This window comes from Lepidochelys kempii, chromosome 6 (genome assembly GCF_965140285.1).
Source record: "Lepidochelys kempii isolate rLepKem1 chromosome 6, rLepKem1.hap1, whole genome shotgun sequence".
Taxonomy (NCBI): Eukaryota; Metazoa; Chordata; order Testudines; family Cheloniidae; genus Lepidochelys; species Lepidochelys kempii.
This window is the reverse complement of record NC_136385.1, coordinates 63,998,679-64,019,135: the sequence shown is the minus strand read 5'-3', so window position 1 is coordinate 64,019,135 and position 20,457 is coordinate 63,998,679. Positions and strand designations below refer to the sequence as shown.

At 41.3% G+C, this 20,457-nt stretch overlaps 1 protein-coding gene across 7 annotated transcripts in view; it reads right to left on the bottom strand.

The window, feature by feature from the left end:
• PALS1 (protein associated with LIN7 1, MAGUK p55 family member) overlaps window positions 1-20,457 on the bottom strand; it is a 136,522-nt gene that overhangs the window by 4,551 nt on the left and 111,514 nt on the right. For 6 of the 7 annotated variants that reach the window (XM_073348379.1, XM_073348378.1, XM_073348383.1 and 3 more), the window contains 5 exons: window positions 18,097-18,168; window positions 15,890-15,961; window positions 13,882-14,049; window positions 11,834-12,036; window positions 8,247-8,357 (listed from right to left, as the gene is read on the bottom strand). In XM_073348379.1, the coding sequence (XP_073204480.1) occupies window positions 8,247-8,357; window positions 11,834-12,036; window positions 13,882-14,049; window positions 15,890-15,961; window positions 18,097-18,168 (626 nt within the window). Of the gene's footprint in view, window positions 1-8,246; window positions 8,358-11,833; window positions 12,037-13,131; window positions 13,249-13,881; window positions 14,050-15,889; window positions 15,962-18,096; window positions 18,169-20,457 lie in introns of those variants that run through there. The other variant, XM_073348384.1, reaches the window with a different exon arrangement.

The window sequence follows — 20,457 nt, the reverse complement described above, 5'->3', positions numbered from 1 at the left end:
TCTCTGTGGCAGAGCTAACATTTCAGCTTTGACACAGAGGGGAGGAGGGCAGATAATGAAGCACCCACAGGGACACATCTCAAAGAACGTCAGTTATTGCACAGGGTGAGTAACCTGCTCTTCTTCCTCAATTGATGTCCCTCTGGGTGCTCCACTGTAAGTGACTGGAAAGCAGGGCCCCTAATTGGAAGGGCCCCTATTTGCTGCAGATGATAGGACAATCTGCTGAGGCATCCTGAGTAATGGTATAGTGATGAGCAAAAGTGTCTGATGATGGCCATGTGGCCGCTTTGCAAATGTCAATAATCAGGACATTACTGAGCAAAACAACAGAGATGAAGAGTGACCAGGTTGAATGTGCTCTAGTTCCAGGAGGAGGCTGTCGATTATGTAGTTGGGTAAGACTGATGTACATATATACTGAGAGATCTATTTTGAAAGGTCTTGCTTAGAGATGGCTGCACCTTTGGATCTTTTGGCCATTGAGAGGAAGTAGCATGATGATTTTTGGACGGTTTAGTGTCCAAGAAGAAAGCTAATGCTCGTGTGACATGGAGGGTATGCAATCATGTTGGTTACTGTGAGGCTTTGGAAGAAGTAAGGAAGGTGGATAGGTTGATTGAGATGGAAAGAGGATGGTACCCTGGGTAAAAATTTAGGATGTAGACACAGCGTAACCTTGTCTTTGTGAAAAATTGTATATACCCCCTGTACACATGGAACCATAAGGGCTCCAATTTCACTGACCCATTGGGCAGAAGTGATTGTGACAATGCCCTTTTCACAGATAAGTGAACGTAGGAACACATTGCTACTGGTTTGAATGGAGGTCTTGTAAGAGAGCGCAGAATGAGGCAGGCGTCCCAAGCAAGGGTTGGATCCCGTATATGAGGGTAAAGATTTTGGAGGCCCTTTAGGAAACATTTCATGAGTGGGTGAGTGAAGATGGAGTGGCCATCTATGTGGCAGTGAAAGGTCATGATAGATGCCAACTTCACACAGATGGAGCTGGTGGATAATCCTGATCATTTTAGGTGTAAAATATAGTCCAGGATAAGTGGCAATGAGCATTCATTGTGTCAACCTAATGGGAGATGCACCAGCATTAGATCCTAGTCCATTTATGGAGGTAAGTGTGTCTTGTTGTGTCATGTCTGCTGTTCAAGAGTACTTGTTTAACTGCTTCTGAACAAGTTATTTCTGAATCTTGGAACCACAGAGGAGCCATGCTTTGAGGTGGAGTAGCTGTGGATTGGGATTGAAAATACGACCCACACTCTGAGAAAAGAGTCGCAGAGAGAGATTGGAGGGCATACCTCCGTAAAGGAGGTAAGTATATCAGACCTGTCATGGCCATGTCGGAGCTATAAGGATGACTCTGGCCTGGTCCCTCTGTATCTTGTGGAGTACACAGAACAGAAGAGGAAAGGGAGCAAAGGCATAGAGTAGTGGAGCATCCCATGCGAGGAGGAATGAGTCTCCCAGGGATCTGTGTCCCAGTCCCGCCGGAGCAAAACTGAGGGCAGCAGGCGTTTTTGCCACACTAGAAAAGTTCTATGGTGCAGGATCCCCAGCAGTTGAAGATGTGCTGAAAGGCTTGCGCAACTAGTTCCCACTTGTGATCGTGGGAGAATTGCTTGCATAATGAGTCTGCAGTGGTGTTCTGGTGACCAGAGAAGTATGCAGCTGAGATAGTAATGCTGTGTTGGATACACCAATTCCATAATTTCAATGCTTCTGAGCATAAAAAGAGTGGGATCTCTCTCCGCCTTGCCTGTTGATGTACAACATGCAGGTGATATTGTCTATCATGTCTCTGTTGGCGCGATGTGCTATCAGTGGGAGAAAGGGTTGGTAGTTCCAGTGCTGGGATGATGGTGGCGGCGATAACCATCTGGAAGTGGTCCAGTTTGATTAACTTGTTTAGGTTTCAAAGGTCTAGATTCAGGCTCTATCCGCTGGATTTCTTTTGGGCCAGAAAGTAATGAGTAAAAACCCTTTCCTGTGTGCTGGAATGGGACTGGTTCTAGGGCTCCTAGTCATTTATTTCGTCTCGTAGGATGTGTTCGTGAGAAAGGTCCCTGAAGAGAGATGGGGTGAGATAGATAGGAAAGGGATGGAGTATCCTTCCCTGATGATCTCTACGACCCACTGGTCTGAGGTAATTTGCCTCTGTGATGGAAAAAACAGGGCTAAATCAGTCGCCAATTTGTGGGATGTCAAAGATGTCGGATATGACAAACGGGAAGACTTCTCATGGCCTCAACTGTGGCACTCTGTACCTTAAAGAAACACCCTGGAATCCCCATATTCACCACTGTCATATAATTATAATATGTTTTGTAAAAAGTATGCCTTGTGAGGTATTATTTTGAAAGTCTCGATCCGCTGAACATTAATATCCTATTGGACTGTATGTGCTATCATTGTACGTGAAGTTATGAAGTTTTGTTGTGTGTGTGTTACTGAAATATGTTGGGAGGTTGGGAACACCCACAACCAGCCTTTCAGGCACAACAATGGAGTAGCCAGACATGCTGATGGCCCATTAAATATTATCCACTATCCCAGAAACTGTATACAATGGAGACTTCTCAGAGAGAGCATGTAGGCAATGGAGAATACTTGACCAATGGGGGTGGAGCCCCCCGCATGTCACAAGCATAGATCTTTCCAGCAAGCTGGAAGAAACTATAAAGAGGGGAAGTGACACAATGACTTGGCCTCATTTCCACCCCCAACACCACCTAGAAACACAGCTGGAGGACAAAGACAGAACTTGTGAGGGTGGCCCTGGGCTAGAGTAGAGTTCCAGCCTGTGTACGGAAGATTTGTGACCTGTTTGTACCATTTATCAGAAAGAGACACTGCTGGATTCAAATCCTGTTTAGTTTATAGAACTGAGATTGCAAATTTACTTTTATTTCTTAGATAATCAACTTTGATCTCTACCCTTACTACTTATAATCACTAAAAATCTAGCTTTCTGTAGTTAATAAATCTATTTTACCTAAAACAGCGTACTTTGGTTGAAGTGCTTGGGAAATCTCAGCTCAGTTTACAACGGCTAATATATGTCTTCTCCACTTCAAGGGGGGGGGCAGAACTGGGCAATGAATTTACATTGGTTAGGCTTCTGACCAGGGCAAGATGGTACAGTTCTGGGGTGCAATGCTGGGGAACTGGGGGGAACTGGCTGGAGCCTCTCTATTGTTGGTCCATGAATGCCTGGGAGAAGCATTCATATAACTCAATTGGTTGTGTCCCTACCTGTGGATCTCTGTGTAGTGCAGTACCTGCCAGAGGTTTATAGCTTGCCAACTGCATCACAGAAGAGGGGCTCAGCGGTCCCACAGTTTAGGTGGCATCCTGGGAATCCCGTCACATTAACCACACTTCCAAAATAGCTGTTTGGGTGGAGGAGCGTGACAAGTAGCACCCCATGGAGTTGTATGTCTGCATTTGGTAGGGGGCTTCTGTCAATATTGTTGGGTATCATATTGTTGCTGGGGAGTGTATTATGGTGATCGGGATCATGGAAGAAACTGGTACTTACACTGCAGCTCCAAAGAGACGCCCGGGAAAATGCCCAGGGAGTGAAGGGAATCATCTTTATGCTGCCCGAATAATTTGGGGCCCTCAGTGGTGGTTTGTACCTCTTTAGGAAAGCCTAAGAGGTGCAGCCATGACATCCGTCTCATTACAACAGTGGTAGTGATGTAGCAGGCAGTGGTATCTGCAGAGTCTAAAGAGGCTTGCAGAGCTGTGTGGGCCAAGAGGTGTCCTTCAGCTATGTGTACCTGGAGTTGTTCTTTATGGTCATCAGGAAGGTCTTGACAGAGTTCCTGTATTTTAGAATAGTTGATGTAATTATACTTAGCCAATTATATGAGCGCTTCGTAATTAGATATACGGAATTGGAGAGCAGCGGATGAATAAGCTTTATGTCTGAACAGGTCGAATTGTTTCCAGTCTCTAGCATGGTGTGTAACTCGAGATTGGTATAGGTGTCCTTTTTCTGGCATAACATTTACAACCAAGGAGTTTGGGGTGGGTTCAGAAAACAAATTCCAAGTCCTTTGTGGGAACATAATATTTTTTGTCTACCTGCTTGCAAGTTGGTGGGATGGATGCTGGAGTCTGCCAGAGAACCGTGGCAGGATTGAAAAGGGCCTCATTGATAGGAAGGGCTATTTTGGAGAAGGAGGATGTGTGCAGGATGTTGAGCAGCTTATGTTGTTGATCCTTCACCTCCTCCAAAAGAATGGGGAGGGAGTCTGCAATCCTGCAAAATAGCTCCTGGAAATGTCTGAAGTTGTAAGCTGCAGTAGGGGGTGGAGGCATGATAGCCTCATTAGGCGAAGAAGCAGAGTGGTGGTGGAATTTCCTGCTCTTGTTCTTCCTCCTCATCTGCTGTAGGGAGAGGCTCAGTCTCTGGTGGACGAGAAGCTGGTGGAGAAAGCAAAGGTGTAGGTTTCCAGCTTTGCTCCATGGGAGGCTTCCCAAACTGGACTCTTGTAAATGGCTCGGGGTCCCAGTTCGGCCAGTGCGGAGAGAGTGGAACATGGGGCTGCATCCACGGTGTCTATACCAGGGTTCTGGTTCAGGTGTGGATTGTGAACAGTGAGGACATGTAGAGGAAGTCGTTTGTTCCTGTCTCGAGTAAGAAGGAGTGATGGACCACTCCTCCTCTTCTTCCTCATTGTCACTGAGGAAGGAGGGTGCCATCCTCGAAGAGGAAAGGGAAGAACATTGTGAATCTGGAGAAGAGGGTGGAAGTGGGGGAAGGTCGTGTTTGAGTAATGGTGACTCAGGCATGTCAGATACAAGTAGGTCTTTAGGGTATCTGAATTCTTGGGGAGGAGGTAGGAGCATCATCAGTACCGGTGTATGAATTGATGCTGAGAAAGAGATGCATTCTCCTGAGCAGCCAACAGGTGGAGCTGAAGAACTGCTCAGTGCCGAGGGCTCTAGGTCTGCCTGGTTAGGATCTTTAGACTGTTGTTTAATTCATGTACTTGGAAGGGCCCTGGAGCTATGTCCCCTGTCTGAGAATGCTGAGTCGACTGACCTCGCAGGGGATGATTTTCTCGTAGGTGATGTCTCAGGGATGGATGAGGGATCCCATTTCTTTCGTCAAAGTGAGAGAAAGACAACTTTCTCTTAGAAAGGGATGTGGAAGATGAGGATCAGCAGATGAACTTGCAGAGTGGGGAAAGCTGCACAGGGGGAGAGTCCAGGCCCAGGTCTGATTCTTGACCCAGTGCTTTCTCCATGAGGAGAAGTCGTAACCACATGTCCCAGTCTTTTCTGGTTCTGCCAGTCAAATTGTGGCAGTGGGAACACTTTTGTGGGATGCGTCCCTGCACTGTGGGGGCTATCCATTATTGGGAAGTTGACCCAGCAAGACACTCACCTCTTGAACCCAGGAGATCCAGACATAAGGGTGAGGGAAAAAGCTTCCCAGTCAGAAAGCAGAGAAATGAAAACCTAAGCTATGAAGTAATGAGTAGGGTAAAGTGAAAACGGGGCGGGGGAGGAGGGGAGAGAAGGAGGAGAAGGAATACAGAGGAAAGAAGAAGAAATTACTAAACTAAACCTAACAGGTAAGGCACTATCTAAAGGTCAAAAAGGAGAAGCAGACTCTGCTACAGATTCCATCCCAGACCAAAGACGGTAGTGAAGGAATGGGGGGGCGGTCGGACCACACCACGCTATATATACACGTCCCGCTCATAGCACGAGATGGGGAGGTGTGCAGATGCAGTCCAACGGGCACTGCTGATGAAGATCTCCGATCCCCGGCACAGGGGGAGCTGCTGCACCTACAGTGGAGCACTCATTCTTCAGTGGAGCACCCAGAGGAACACTCGAAGAAGAACTAAAATATTCTGTCCTGTAACTCCAGTGAGAATAATCAGAAAGAAAACAGAGATGGTTTGCAAGAAAATATTTGTATTTATTTTTCCTATCATCAACAGCCAGAGTGGATAAAAATTGATACTGATTTTTAAAAAAAATCAGTTTTTAATTTAAATTATAAGCTTTTCTTTTTAAAAATAAACCTGTTTAAAATTAACTCTGAATTAAAACTAAATATCATTCTTATAGCTCTTTCTGTACCCGTTCCAAATTTTTAACATCTTGTTTGAGGCGTGGACACCAAGACCTGAACATAGAACTCCAATAATGGTCTCACAAATGAGGTCTGAAGAGATAATACCATCTCCCTATTCATATTTGATATTCCACTACTTATGTATCCCACAGTCATGTTTGCCATTTTAACTACAACAAAGCACAGCCAGCTCACTGTCAGCTGGTCATCGACCATGACCACAAAGTCCTTTTTAGTATTGCTGCATTCCAGGATATAGTCGCCCATATTGTGCAACCTTTGGCTTTATTTCTAGATGTGCAACCTTGCATTTGGCTCATTAAAATACTTGTTGTTCAAATGAGTCCACCTGTGAACTGAAATCCTGAATCCTGTACCCTGAAAATGTACAGCAAATGGAGAGTCCAACGAGAAGACAAGCCATCTTGGATAACTATTTGAACTAGTCGTAGAATTCTTCCCAATCCACTTCAAATGTTTAACACAGATAGTGTCTGAAATCCCACACATACAGAATACTCTTAATTGAAATCAGTTTATTATTTTTATTTTTTGTACAACTAGAACAGATATTAACATGAATTAATGGGGCTTGGAGCTTTGGGTTTCTCCCATAATCTTAATTTTACCAAGCTTCCAAAACAATAAACTGCCAATAAAACACTTAGTTTGTGCTCTAATTTTAATTCAGGAATGTCATGCAATTGGTGTGCCACACACTGATCCCTTTGTTCAGTGGCATGTGCTGGGTGTTTTCTATTGCAGCTCGGATTCTGAATTAATACATTAAGATCTCTCTCAGTGACTGGTATATTATAGTAGCAAAATTACTGAACAGTCTTTGCTTAAAGACTCAAAAGTATTTTTGTCTTAACACAAACTACAAATGCTTTCAAATGTGTTTATATTCTAAAAAAATAGCATCCAGTCTGCATATCTGTTCAGCAAACTACTTCTACAGTTCAGATATGATTTGACATTTGAGCTATGTTTGAATATGTGCAGCCAGAAAATTAAAAAAACCAAAACCAAAAACCAAAAAACACCTTAGGAAGCTAAGATTAGCTTTGTAATAAAAAAGGATTTCAAACTCAAAACATCTAAGGCATTTTTAACCAATAGGATTGAGGCACACAAATTACACAAGTTAATTGCACTTTAAGACTGGTCAAATTACTTCCAATGTCACGAGTCCATTGCTGTAGTGTTCAACTCAATGCCAGCTGCTCTTGGGAAATGTCTGGCTCCAGTAATGTTTACTCATGACCCTGGTCTACACTGACCAAAATACTGTCTTTAAAACCATATTAGATAAAACAACTGCTTGAGGTTGTCTTCTAACACAAGGTGGTTTTCTACGGAAGACAAACCCACAGAGAAAAGCGGCAGGCGAATAGCGAACAGTGGCGTGAAAAAAGGAGAAGGGTATAGAGGTGGATAGAATTGAAGCACCAATGTACACTTGTCTTGTATTAGTCATTGTCATATTTTAAATCTTTGCTTGTTTTTGCACACTTTTGCTAGTTTTTTATTCTTTAAATTTTAAGTATTAACTTGAAGCCTGGTTGCTGGCCCCATTCAAGTATTTTTAACTGGTGGCTCACCCATAGCTCTGGAGTTAAGCACTTCAGAGCTTGACCCATGACTCTTTGGCATGCATGGAGTAAAAGCCCTAAAGCAGCAACTGATCCCAGGTTACAAAGCAGATCTTCAAGCCCAAAAGAACATCACCTGTCAGTTGCTCAAAGCCACCAACCGTTGCAGGCTGGGCAGTATGTAGTAAATGAGACATGTTGTAACAATTAAAAAGAACACTAATAAATTTCTTGTTTTGATTTAGATTTTTGTTTTTAAAGGAAAATGACAGGAAAGAGAAATATACTATAGAACTTCTTGCTAGACCAGCACTAGAATTCTCTCTTCCCGCATAATGCACACTCAATGAGGCATGGCTTCATAAAGTTAAATATTTAAATATAATTGTCTGGGTCTAACATTTTTCATATTACATATTTTCACTTGCATTAATAATGCTTAATATTTTTATGCCAAATTCTTTGGAGTTGTCTTTGTCAATGGAGCTCCAGACTTGTAAACAAAACCCACTTATTAAGAAATGTTAAATTACCTTTGGATTTTTACCCTCTTTGGCCAATAAAGCACGTAGCCGCTCTTGCGAAGGTGGTGCAATGAAGATAATATATGGTTTCAAGTCTGAATTGCGTAGGGTCTTCAATGACTGAAGAAAAAAATGTTCCATTTATTATTTCAATCTCATTAATGTGTTTGTAAAGGACAAGTATAGATGCACTATTCACATAATGTTCTCAAATGCTAAGGTAACTCAGTATAAATTTCAAGTGTTTATTAAAAGTTGTTTCAGAGTAACAGCCGTGTTAGTCTGTATTCGCAAAAAGAAAAGGAGGACTTGTGGCACCTTAGAGACTAACCAATTTATTAGAGCATAAGCTTTCGTGAGCTACAGCTCACTTCTTCAGATGCATATCGTGGAAACTGCAGCAGGCTTTATATATACACAGAGAATATGAAACAACATTCCTTAATAGCAGCATGATTAACAATGTCACATAGCCAGACAATCATCACTAACTCTGGTGCCATTCACCTTTTCCTGTGCAATTGGTATTACCATCTTTTTTTTCTTGCTTATGGAACCTCAACATTTGCTCTTGCTCAAGAGTTCTTCATAGAAAAGTAGGTCAACAGTTCCCTAAACTTGGCTTGGCAGAAACTAAATATATGAACTCAGACTAATTGCACTTCTTTCAGTGTTTGAAAGCACAAATAGCCTTAAACTACATTTGCAATTTCTCCATATACAACTGAGAACCAGTAATATAATGTGTTTTGTTACACACTGTCAAAAATTCCATACACAGCATTAACCTTAACATTAGAAAAACAAACCAGTTATCCCCTCACAGTTTATCTTACCAAGAGACACCAAGTGCACTAATGATGTGCAAAGCATCCATTTTGCATAGTTTTGTGGTAAGATCACAGGATAGGGAGTCAGGAGAACAGGATTCCATTTCTGGCTCTTCAAGAACTTCCTTCTGTGTGACCTTGGACAAGTCATCACCTCTCTGTGACTCAGCTTCCTCATTTTCAAAATAAGATTACTAACCAGCCTCACAGTGTGTGTGTTAAGAAATTTAATTAACTATTTTTTGTTATGTGCTTTGAGAGTCTCTCATGGACCATTCTAGAGAAATGTAAAATATTATACTACACAGATTGGAATGCACGGTCAGTGTAAACGTGACTCTTTAAAATTCTGAAATAGGGTTAAAGTTCTCCAAATGTATATATTTAAAAACAAACAATGGAAATCATTTAAATAATTCTTTTGTAACTACACCAATGTGATTTTTCACTGTTTGTATTTGATTATCTAATTGCTATTTTACACCACAGGCTTAACAAATACAGGGCAATTATATGTGATACTGTAGCTGGCATAACAAGACTACAAAAATGCACTGGCAAATCCTTTTGGTTTTACTAAAAGTTAAATTCTAATGTGTTATTAAATAAGTACGTGCTCTGGTTACTGTACACAGAGTTGACCAAAAATGGGATTTCTGATTTGCAGGAAGTTTTGCTTTTTCTAAATTTGGTTTTGTTCCACATTGGAATGAATTCAAGTTGTTTCAAGGTTTCCAGTGAATTGGAAATTCCCAAAATATTTCATGAATCAGAAAGACCGATATATGGTGTTCTCTAAATGAAATCTGTTCCCCAGTACCCTGACAGTGGTTGAGTGAAACCAACAAGAATGTCAATTTCATTTAGCAGCTGTTAGGGTAGTGGGGTCTGTGCTTCTGGGGCAGCCCTGCCATGTGGACCTTCCCAACTGGGGCAGTCTGCATGGCGGGGCAGCCCCAGAGCTGCACATCCTGGGAGCGCATCCCAGGTCTTTCAGGTTCTGCAACAGGGAGATTGGAAGGCCTGAGAGCCCTAGCGTTAATAGGTGTTCTAAGGTCTTCCAGGCTTCCTGCAGTAGAGCTGGGAGTCAAGCCCTCGTTAGAGCTGGAGCTCCTATGGGTTTCACGCTCCCAGCTTCAAGGAAGTGAGCATGGAAGTTCTGGCATGTCTGCCTGCACCAGAGCCATGGAACCTGCAAGACCAGGTCCTCAAGCTTGTGGCAGCCCACAGGCTGGAGCTGTCCCAGAGCCACTGAACTTGTAATACTCTGGCTCCCTAGCAGACTGGCAAGCCAGCAGGTTTCCCATGGCTCCATCAGAACCCTGCCTTTGATTCGCCAACAACTTACTGAGAGGTTTTACCGGAGAGGTTTTCACAAAATATTTTGGGGTTGACAAATTGGCATTTTAAAATGAAACTGTTTCACTGGAAAATTTCCAACCAGTTCTAATTTTATACCACCTTAAATATCCCTTGGTAGAGTCTTGAAAAATAAATGTTATTTCTTCAAGTAGTTAATTACGAGACAAGTGAAGTAAGTACTTTGCTAATCAGAACCCCTCCATTATTGCAAGTTAATTTCCCCCTGAACCAAACGAGCACAAAATATTTAGTCACATTACAGATTATTCTACTCTATATAAGTTCTTATACTGTACTCATCACCGTAGCGAGCACCTACCCATGTTTGTCTCTCTGAAATAAATCCCACCAGCATATGAGTTTGAGTGAAAAAAATTCTGAATTTCAAAACCACTAGATTTTGGTTTTAAAGTTTTTCTTTTAAAGTTATTTTCATTTAATTGGAGGAAACCCCACCCCCACTTTTCCAAGCATTTGATGAAAGTTTCCCCTCTAAACTGCATGCTGAGTTTCAACTTGAGCTGAAGTTTTACCATTTGTTTCAAAATATGTTTAGAATGAAAAAAGGCTGATCCCGCAAAGTTCAGAACACCCTTCCTTCAACTTCCACTTAAGTCAAGGGTCTCTCAACTACACAGATTAATTACATATGTAATTAAAGCACTAGCACTGGCCCATGTTTAGATGGTATGTTATTGAGCATTCACGCTATCAATCCTATTTCACCTGTATTTATCCCTGTGTCAACACACACATACAGTGAAGTGGTGCAAACTCACTGTCCTCTGTGGAACAGCGGCAGTAGGGCTCATAATAACATGTTTTACAGCCTTTGCTGTAATTTACAAGGTAGCAAAGGCTAAAAAGAGGTCATATCAGTAACTGGAGTTGTTTAAAAGTATTGCTGTATATTCCACCTGCTAGAGCTGTTCCTTTTGGGGACTGCATAAGCGCTCCCTTGAAAATCAGTGCCTTAGGTTGAAGAGAGAGGTACCTTCCCCAAACTATTCCACCCTCTGCAAGATTTCAGAGTTCAGACAGTAAGAGAATTCCAAGGCAGTGGGGCAAGGTGGGCATTATCAACACTCCTAAAAAAAGTTAAAAGTACACAGGGCTTCAGTTTCCAGAGCATTTTTCACAAGTACTATTTATCTAGAGAACAGATATGGATCAGGCTGTAGATATACCTATTCCTATACCTTGTCTGCCAGGATGTCTGAACAATATATAAAAGGGGCTGCCATAGGGATTGAATAGGCTGCATACAGACGGGCTAGTAGAAAATGGATTGTTACCAGGTGTTCGTTTCACACAGGTCACCCGTGTCGTTTTACTAATACCAGATGTTGTTCCTTCAGTAACATGTTCAGTTTTCATAACAACTGCTGCAATGAAATATAATACCTGTGTATGGAGATTTAAAAGGCATATCTTGCCAGAGTTGATTACTTGCCGCACAGAGTCTATGCTGGTACCATACAGATTCTTCTCAAACTCGCCATGCTCAATAAATTTCCCTGCAGATATGTCAGTCTCAAATGTCTGCCGTGAGATGAAATGGTAATCTCTGCCAGCTACTTCATTCTCTCGCCTACTCCGAGTTGTATCTGAAATTAACAACCACCAAACAGAAGTTGAGAAAAAATGGTGTACTTCTCAAATTCCAAGTGTTTCAGGAGTAATACACCTTTTTAGGCTATAGTACTATGCAATATCCAATTAGACAAAAGGGCAGCTATTCTCTTTTCAAAAATAAATCTCTCTAAACAGATTAGTCTGTGTCAATTGTATCATACTGATCTTGCATTTAGTGTTTTTCACGCAGAATGATCTGGAAACTCTTTACCAACTAGAAAAGAGATCCCTTCACTATGCAGCCACTTTGGATGGAAAGCTCCAGCTGTTTAATAAAACACAGCAACATAATTCAGAATACATAGTGGAGAATACCATATTCAATGGAAACTGCAGGGGGAATTTAGGAAAGCACAGCATAATCATCCCAAATTTGAATTTACCAGGACCCCCATGTTAAAATCACTTACTATTGTGAAGAGTTCCATGGGATTTTTAACTAGTGTAAGTGTCCCAATTTTATGTCTCATCTGGGAGAAGAAAAAAAAAAAAAGCACTTCCAGCAGCACCCAACACCATGCTAGGGCACTGTTCCAGTACTGTCTTGTCAAAGCCACTTTCTGCACACAAAGGTTATCTTTACTGATCCTCCTATCCAGAACTGATCTTACCCTGCTTAGCTTGCAATATTCACGAAGATCATAGCCTGAGGTGATCTGGTTGCAGGTTATATTTAGGATAGTGGTTATACTGTCTGACAGAACACACCCCTGTATTCACACCCTACAAACTACTGTAATAATCTTTGTACAAGGTATGCCATGTAAGGCATCTTTTGAAAACTCAATTCACTGGTCAGTAGTGTCCCGATAAAATATATGTAGCAACACTGTATGTGAAGCTTTAAGACTTTTCTGTATGATATTATTAACGTATGTTCCAAATCACACAGCTCTGCCCAAGCACAAGTTGGCAACCAGGTCTGTCCTAAATGAAGGAATGTGTGCTTGCCTTTATTTGCATTTTAGCAGTAGACAGAGTCATCAAGCAGGAAGGGAAAACAAAGGAAGTTCAAACAGGAAAGAAAACAAAAAACAAAAAACCCAGCAGGGAATATTCTTCCATACAGACACTGTCTCCTAGTTCTCAGCTGGAAATAGGTTTCAATAGGGGGACTGGAACTATGAAAAGCAGGGACAAACACCCCAAGGGACCCCTCTCCCTGCACATCTCTTTCTCTGCACCTGAGAAGACAAAAGGAAACAGCTGTTGGACTTTGGGGAGGGATCCTGACCTGAAAATATGGTCAGTAATCTATGGGAGCATGTGGTGAGAAAGTTTGCTTTGCGACCAAGATAGCTTCTTACCAGTAAGCATTTTTATCTTTATTTTTCTTGTAACCATTTCTGACTTTTATGCATTATTACTTATACTCTCTTAAAATCTCTCTTTGTAGTTAGTAAACTTGTTTTATTGTTTTATCGAATACAGTGTATTTAAACTGAAGTGTCTGGGTAACTATTTAAGGTAATAAAATGGCATATTATTCCCTTAAAGGAATAATGGACTTAATGTATTTGCACTGTCCAGGAGAAGGCCAGGCACGTCCTGTACATTTCTGGGGAAAATCCATGACTGGAAGTGTGTTGGAGTCAGTATAACAGAGACTGCTGAGAGCCAGGGTGTAACTGGAAGACTGAAGTTCCACACTGACACTCAGGGTGTGGCTTGCATGCTTGAGGGCTGTTTATGAGGAGCCCAGGTGGGAACTACTTCAGCAATGCATTGTAAGACATCCAAGGTTGCAGGGCAGGGGTGACAGCCCCCCACTAGTCTGAATTGTACCCTGGTGTGTCACATCCTCCCCTTAAACTTACGAGGAACTGCAGCTGCAAAGCGATCTACTTCATTATTCATTAGCCTCTGACGTAGTTCATTCTGGCCGCAGTTCTGTGGGCCAATCAGGACAATAGGCCTTTTCCTATTTGCTGGCTGGTGATACAGTGACATTTCCTCATAGGTTAAAATTTCTTCATTGTCATAATCTTCAGAGATAAAACAAAAACAAAAAAAAACCCTGAAAAATATTATTTAAAACAAAGACGACAACCAGATATAAAACATGACTGATGTTATTACTACATGAGAAAGACAAGGTGGGCGAGATACTATTTTTTATTGAACCAACTCTCACAGACCCCTTCTTCAGGTGTGGAAAAGGTAACCAGAGTGTCAGAGCTAAATACAAGATGGGACAGACTGTTAAGCATAAGGGGTCAACTCATTTTAAGTGGTCTCCTGCAATGTAACAAGAAACCCATGGATCATCACACTTATCTCCACAGATCCAATAACCATCCCAGATACTAGGAGGAATCTTATCTACAGCCAGGCACAGATACTACAGAATATGGTCAAGAGAACCTCCTTCAGTACAGGAAAACACCCCCCTCCCCCCCCGCACTCCATATGGGGTACCATCAAAAAATTACAACTCATATTGGATGGAGACCACTCTTGAAATAAATCTTTCCTGAATCTCTTCTGGCCTTCAAACAACCCCCCAGCCTTCCCAAGCTCATCATCAGAAGAAAGCTTTCCACAGACCAGGATACACTAACTCAAAGCAGCACCAGACCCTCCCAGACCAACAGATGCAAAACCTGCAGACCTATTTCTATGGTTACAATGATTAATACCCTCCACAACACACCACTCAAGATCTATGGGTCCTAATATGCTGATCACAACATGCGGTGTACCTCATCAGTGCATCAAATGCCCCAGCAACAACTATGTGCGTGAAACCAGACAATCTCTATTCTCTCAAATAAACTCTCACAGAAATATGATAAAAAGACAAACATTCTATTACCTGCGGGTGAAAACTTTTCACAAAGCAATCACTCCATCACTGATCTCTCAGTCCTCGTCCTTCAAGGAAATCTACATAACCCCTTCAAAAAAGAGGAGACTGGGAAATTGAATTCACAACTCTGCTAGACACTAAAAATCATGGACTCAATGGAGACACTGGTTTTATGGCTCACTACAACAATTTATAACCTAACAACCCTTGTTTGTCCTATGACTGCAGAGATGTTAATTGCCCACTTCATTTTAAGTGGTCTCTGTAGCATTTAAAAGCTTCTCTTTTCCACCAACACAAGTTGGTCCAATAAAAGATATTACCTCACCCATCTTGTCTCTCTCATATCCTGGGACCAACATGGGTATAACAACACTATTACTATATGGCAGTATTAACTGCAATGTGAGCCTGACACATAATGTAAGGAGCTTAGGGAAACCCATCTCTCTTCCTTTCTCACTGTGCACCTCTCACTCTTGAGTCCCTCTGATGGGTATATCAGCCTTTCGGCTGAGAATTGGAGAGATCTCATTGTCTGTTTATTTCTCCAGGATTGCGCTATTCAGCAATGAAATGCATTCCTCTTCCTGTCAGAAGAAAGTGTGCTGCCAGGCCCTATTGGCACTGGATTTGGGGAATAAATTTGCTGATATGTTTATAAATTAGGTTTCTAATAAAGAAACAGTAATTCAGCAATTATTTCTTGGTATTTATATTTATAACCAAAATTCAATTTTTTTTAGATTTTGTCATACAATTTGCATTTACCATAAATCCCAAAAGTACTTTTGTATATAGAACGCTACTGGAAGGAACTTTCTGCTGACACAGTTTCAGTCTCATATCGAATATGCATACAACATTCAATAAGAAATAGCAGGGACAAGCTTTATTTAGCACAAAAGAAGAAATGGATTTGTCATTGTTACAGCAAGGTAAAGAACGTTCAGGACATTTTAACTAGAAAATTCTAAAACTGACATACAGTTCACATCAGAGTTATTACTACTTACCATCGTTTTTATTGGCATTGTACAAAACTTTTTTCCGTTTCTTCTTATTTTTCTTTGCACACCAAAGTTTTCCTGGAAGTCAAATTAAAAAATCACTAGAATCAGAAATGCTTGGACACAAAAACAAAGCTTCTTTTTCCTGGCTGTGTACTTAAAGATGGTAGGATACAGTTTGTCTTTCTAAATATTTTACATGTATTTAAGTAAATTAAGAAATATAAATTTCTATAGATTATAGCTATGTAGTATTAGATTAATATAATTCCTACAACACAATACCAACTGCCTCCTGCATTGCTCAGACTCATAATGTGAGGTCATCTAACTCTTCTTGTTCTCTTACCTAATACATTCAGTAGAGTTCAAATACTCCCACTTTTCTTCCACATTTCCAAGGGCCATCCTTTCTGTTAGGTCTTTACTGCTAAAAACTCTTGACCATACGCTCTTATTTTGTGTCTTGACTATTATAAACTATTATTCTCTGACTGCCTTAATATCCCTTATCTCCCTGCCAATTCATACAAGACACTTCCTAAGAATCTCCTCTTTGTTGCTTTGACCAGACTTTATCCACCCTTGTCTAGTTAAGGTGGTCTCAGAGTACACAGATCTTTAGAAGTTTTCTTCTAACCCACCTCTGTCACTATAGTAACAAGGGAGGGGTGATGGATGAAATTCCTCTCAGAGAGGATGTGAGGCTCATCTCCTTGAATTACTCCAATGAGATTTGCATGTGCTATGAGAACATCATTTGAGTACTAACAAGCTCCTACACAAACTTCTTGCCTATACTAAGAATTTCAGAGAATTATCCCATCCAGGCTAGATCTACAGGTGGGAGAATTCCCTAAAATTCTGTATGTAGACAAGGCTTCAGAGACACTGACAATCAGAGTCCAGACACTCCAAGGAAAGAACGGATGGTTTAAACCCCCAAAATGAGCAGTTGAACCAACTGACTGCATACTGTATTATGGTACTGTAAAGTGTATCGAGTAAGGTCTTTTATGAAACCCTGAACTTAATGGTCATTAGGACATATCTACAAACTGTGGTTATGAATCTACATATTTATGTACATAGAAAACTGCATTCATGACCTTACTACAACTTCAACTATACCCAGGGCAGGCCTTAGGGAAAATGGCACCCTGGGTAAACTTGTATTTTGGCGCCTCGCACCCATCATCCCTGGCTCCCACAGGCTCCCTGGGCTTCCCCCCTTCCATCATTTCTGGACCCTGCTGCCTCCCCCCGTGTTTAATTTGTACTGAAAGAGATGACAGAGTTCAGCCCTGGCCCAATTTAAGCACTGGGAGAGCAGCCTGATACTGGTGGGTGTTGGCTGCGTGCCCAGCTCTGATAGCAATGCCACAGTCAGCAGCAAAGTAGAATTAAGGGCGGCATCTTGCCAGAGCCCACAACCCTCCTGCAGCCCTCTGGCCACTCCTGGCTCACCAGGGCACCATTTCAGATTTTGGGGGGTGGGAGGAAACTTTAACCATAACTCCAGCGACTACTTAGGCATCTGAAAACTCTAGGTTTGTTTTTGTTTTTTTTGTTTGTTCTGCAGATAACTTAGGAGTTAGCTGACAGGAGCATTATATGTAATTGCTATATAAAGAAATAAAAAATAAATATGGCTTTAATTGGAGTTTGTATATAAAGTTTATATGTAAATTTAGAACAATCAGGAGATAATACAGCAAAATATTCCCAATCCCAAACCTTGAGGTATCAGTTCTGGAGCTTTTACACATATCAGAAACACATGGTTGATACTTCGTACAGTATCTCTACTAAAATACAATAAATAAAATCTGCTTACTTTCTCTAACAGACACTCTGTGTTACTGCCATTATCTACTCTATTTTAGTAAACTGTTTTTCATTCCACTAAAAACATAATTTTAACATACGTGATTAAGGTTTCCCCCCTCTTTTATTAAGGAAGGGAATATGTTTTTCTAATGATTTTGGCATTCCAGGTGCAACCTGTAACTGAACTGGTATCTAATTTCAGGGCAAAGTTAAAATCCATTATGGAGCTGGTAGAGCGTAACCTTGAAAGAAGCCATGTTGTACAAAAAAGCATGCATGTGAAAAAGCATGTGAAAGAGCCTTTGATACCAAAACTTCAGACACCACTTGAATTAACATTGGTATGACAGCTGCAGAAATTTTCTTTAGAATATATATCCAACCTGATTTCTCTGGCTCCTTGTCTTCTTCTATAGTTTGCTTCATTGCTTCCCTTTGCTGTTGAAAGCTCTTTCCTTAATGTATAAAAAAGGTACATAAAAGCAGTTAGCACTGGGAAACCACTCCTATTTCCTTTTACAAGCAAGATGCCAGTTTTCTTTAACTAATTTCTCAGAATTACACAACTACACTATTATCATACCTCTCAACCTGCTACGGCCCAAGTGGTACACACTGTGCGACAAAGATCCAAAATGAGGGACAATGTGTTATACATGAAACTTAAATTTTATGGAATTCATTCTTTTAGGGTAAAGAACTTTCTATAATCTCAGTTTCATGACTACAGTTAATGTATATAATTTTAAACAACGAAAGTAAGGAGATGGTGAATTTGTGTGGAATGTAGGTAACTGACTAAAGTGTAATCCTTCAAAATAAGGGATATTTGGAGGTACAACTAATTTATATTTCTGCATGTGAAAAACAGAGGGTTCTATTTGCAGTTTGGTTGTAGTGACCTAATTAAGCAAATGGACATTTATGGTTAACTTTTCACAATGGTGCATGGAATCAAGCTGTATGATTTTGCAAGCAACTTTTAAAAAACATACATTCCTTTTAAGATCTAGTTTTGTGCTCAAATATACCAGTATTGTCACATCCGTGGCAACATCAGTAAGTGCACCTATGCATACATACTTAGGGCAAGTGATGGTGTAATACAGTAACTCCCCACTTAACGTCCTCTCGCTTAACATTGTTTCGATGTTACGTCCCTGCTCCATTACAGAACAGACTCATTTAAAGTTGTGCAATGCTCCCCTATAACGTCGTTTGGCTGCCTGTTTTTCCATGGCTGGCAGGCCCCCCCCGTACCTCCCACCTGCCAAGGGACCCTGCGGATTAGTGCCTTCCCCCTCTGTTCCCCCCGCCTCCTGCTCGCAGCAATCAGCGATCTTGCAGTGTTCAGGAGGCTGCGGGGAGGAGCGAGGACACAGTGCGCAGCCTCCCCGCTCCCTCCCCTGCCTCCTGAACACCGCAAACCAGCTGACTGCCGCGGGCAGGAGCCAGGCTGCGTGCCACATCCTCGCTCCTCCTGAACGTCGCAAATCAGCTGATTGCCACCGGCAGAAGGCACTGATCCGCGGGGTCCGCTGGCGGACGGGAGGCACTGGGGGTGGGGTGGGGGGGGTGGTGTGTAGAGGAGCTGCCAACCTGTTTAATACCTGTATTAAATTGCTTGTTTAAAATTGTTTTAGATGTATATAATGCCTTTTGTCTGGCAAAAAAAAATTTCCCTGGAACCTAACCCCCCCATTTACATTAATTCTTATGGAGAAATTGGATTCGCTTAACATTGTTTCGCTTAAAGTCACATTTTTCAGGAACATAACTACAACATTAAGTGAGGAGTTACTGTATAGGGAACAATCCTGTATTGTTAAGGACAGGGACTGCATGATCCAATAAGATATTTCCATCTTTAACGTCTATGATTCTTAAATGGAAGGATTCAGCTCTTTGAGAAATACCATGCAAACACTTATAAAAGGAGAAAGTTATTTAGAAAACTGTAGTTCACTGTAGCGTTCCCAACATAAACCTCTCAAGGAAGAGGAGTGTATCCTTAGTATTACTCTGAGCAATTCTGCTTTGAAGAGTGATTATAAAAGAATGGCATTGTTTTGCAATGATTTTCATATTAAATATGCTCAGTTTGCAAGTAAAAGATGTGGATGTTTTGTGTTTTTATAAATTCCAGCCCTGCAAAATCAGCCTGGACTTACAGAATCAAACTGAGTTCCTTTTCATCTCATCCAAACATCACAAAGTAATGAAGTCACACTTGTGAAACACCTGTCTTCAAATTATTTCTTGTTCACCATATTGCTGCCAATGGATTTGCATTGCATGGGTGTAACAGATAAGATCTTAATAAATAACTCTCTTGCTGATGCTCCACAATAGAAGGTAAACACTGGTTCCAATGACTGAAAATCCAATTAATCTGAAGCTCCAAGCAGTTTGAAAGAGCAATTTCTCTACCTACTGCTCTCTGTACTTACTGAGCCTAAATTTGCTTTCTCAGAGGGCGGCAGAGTAAACTGGGGTTAAGGTGCAGTGTTGCTGCAGCAAGCAGCAGAGGAAATGTGAACTCAAAGGGAAAAAAGCAGAAACTAGTGGAATGATCAGGACTAATCTGTGATTGGCAGACATACCAGTGGATGCCTGTGTATGAGAAAATTAACACCTGCTTGCTAAGAAATAGGTAACTATTTTTGAACATGTAAATTAATTTCTATATCACAAAACCATCACAGTGGTTCTCTTTGCTCAAAAGAGGTTCAAGCAAGAGATGG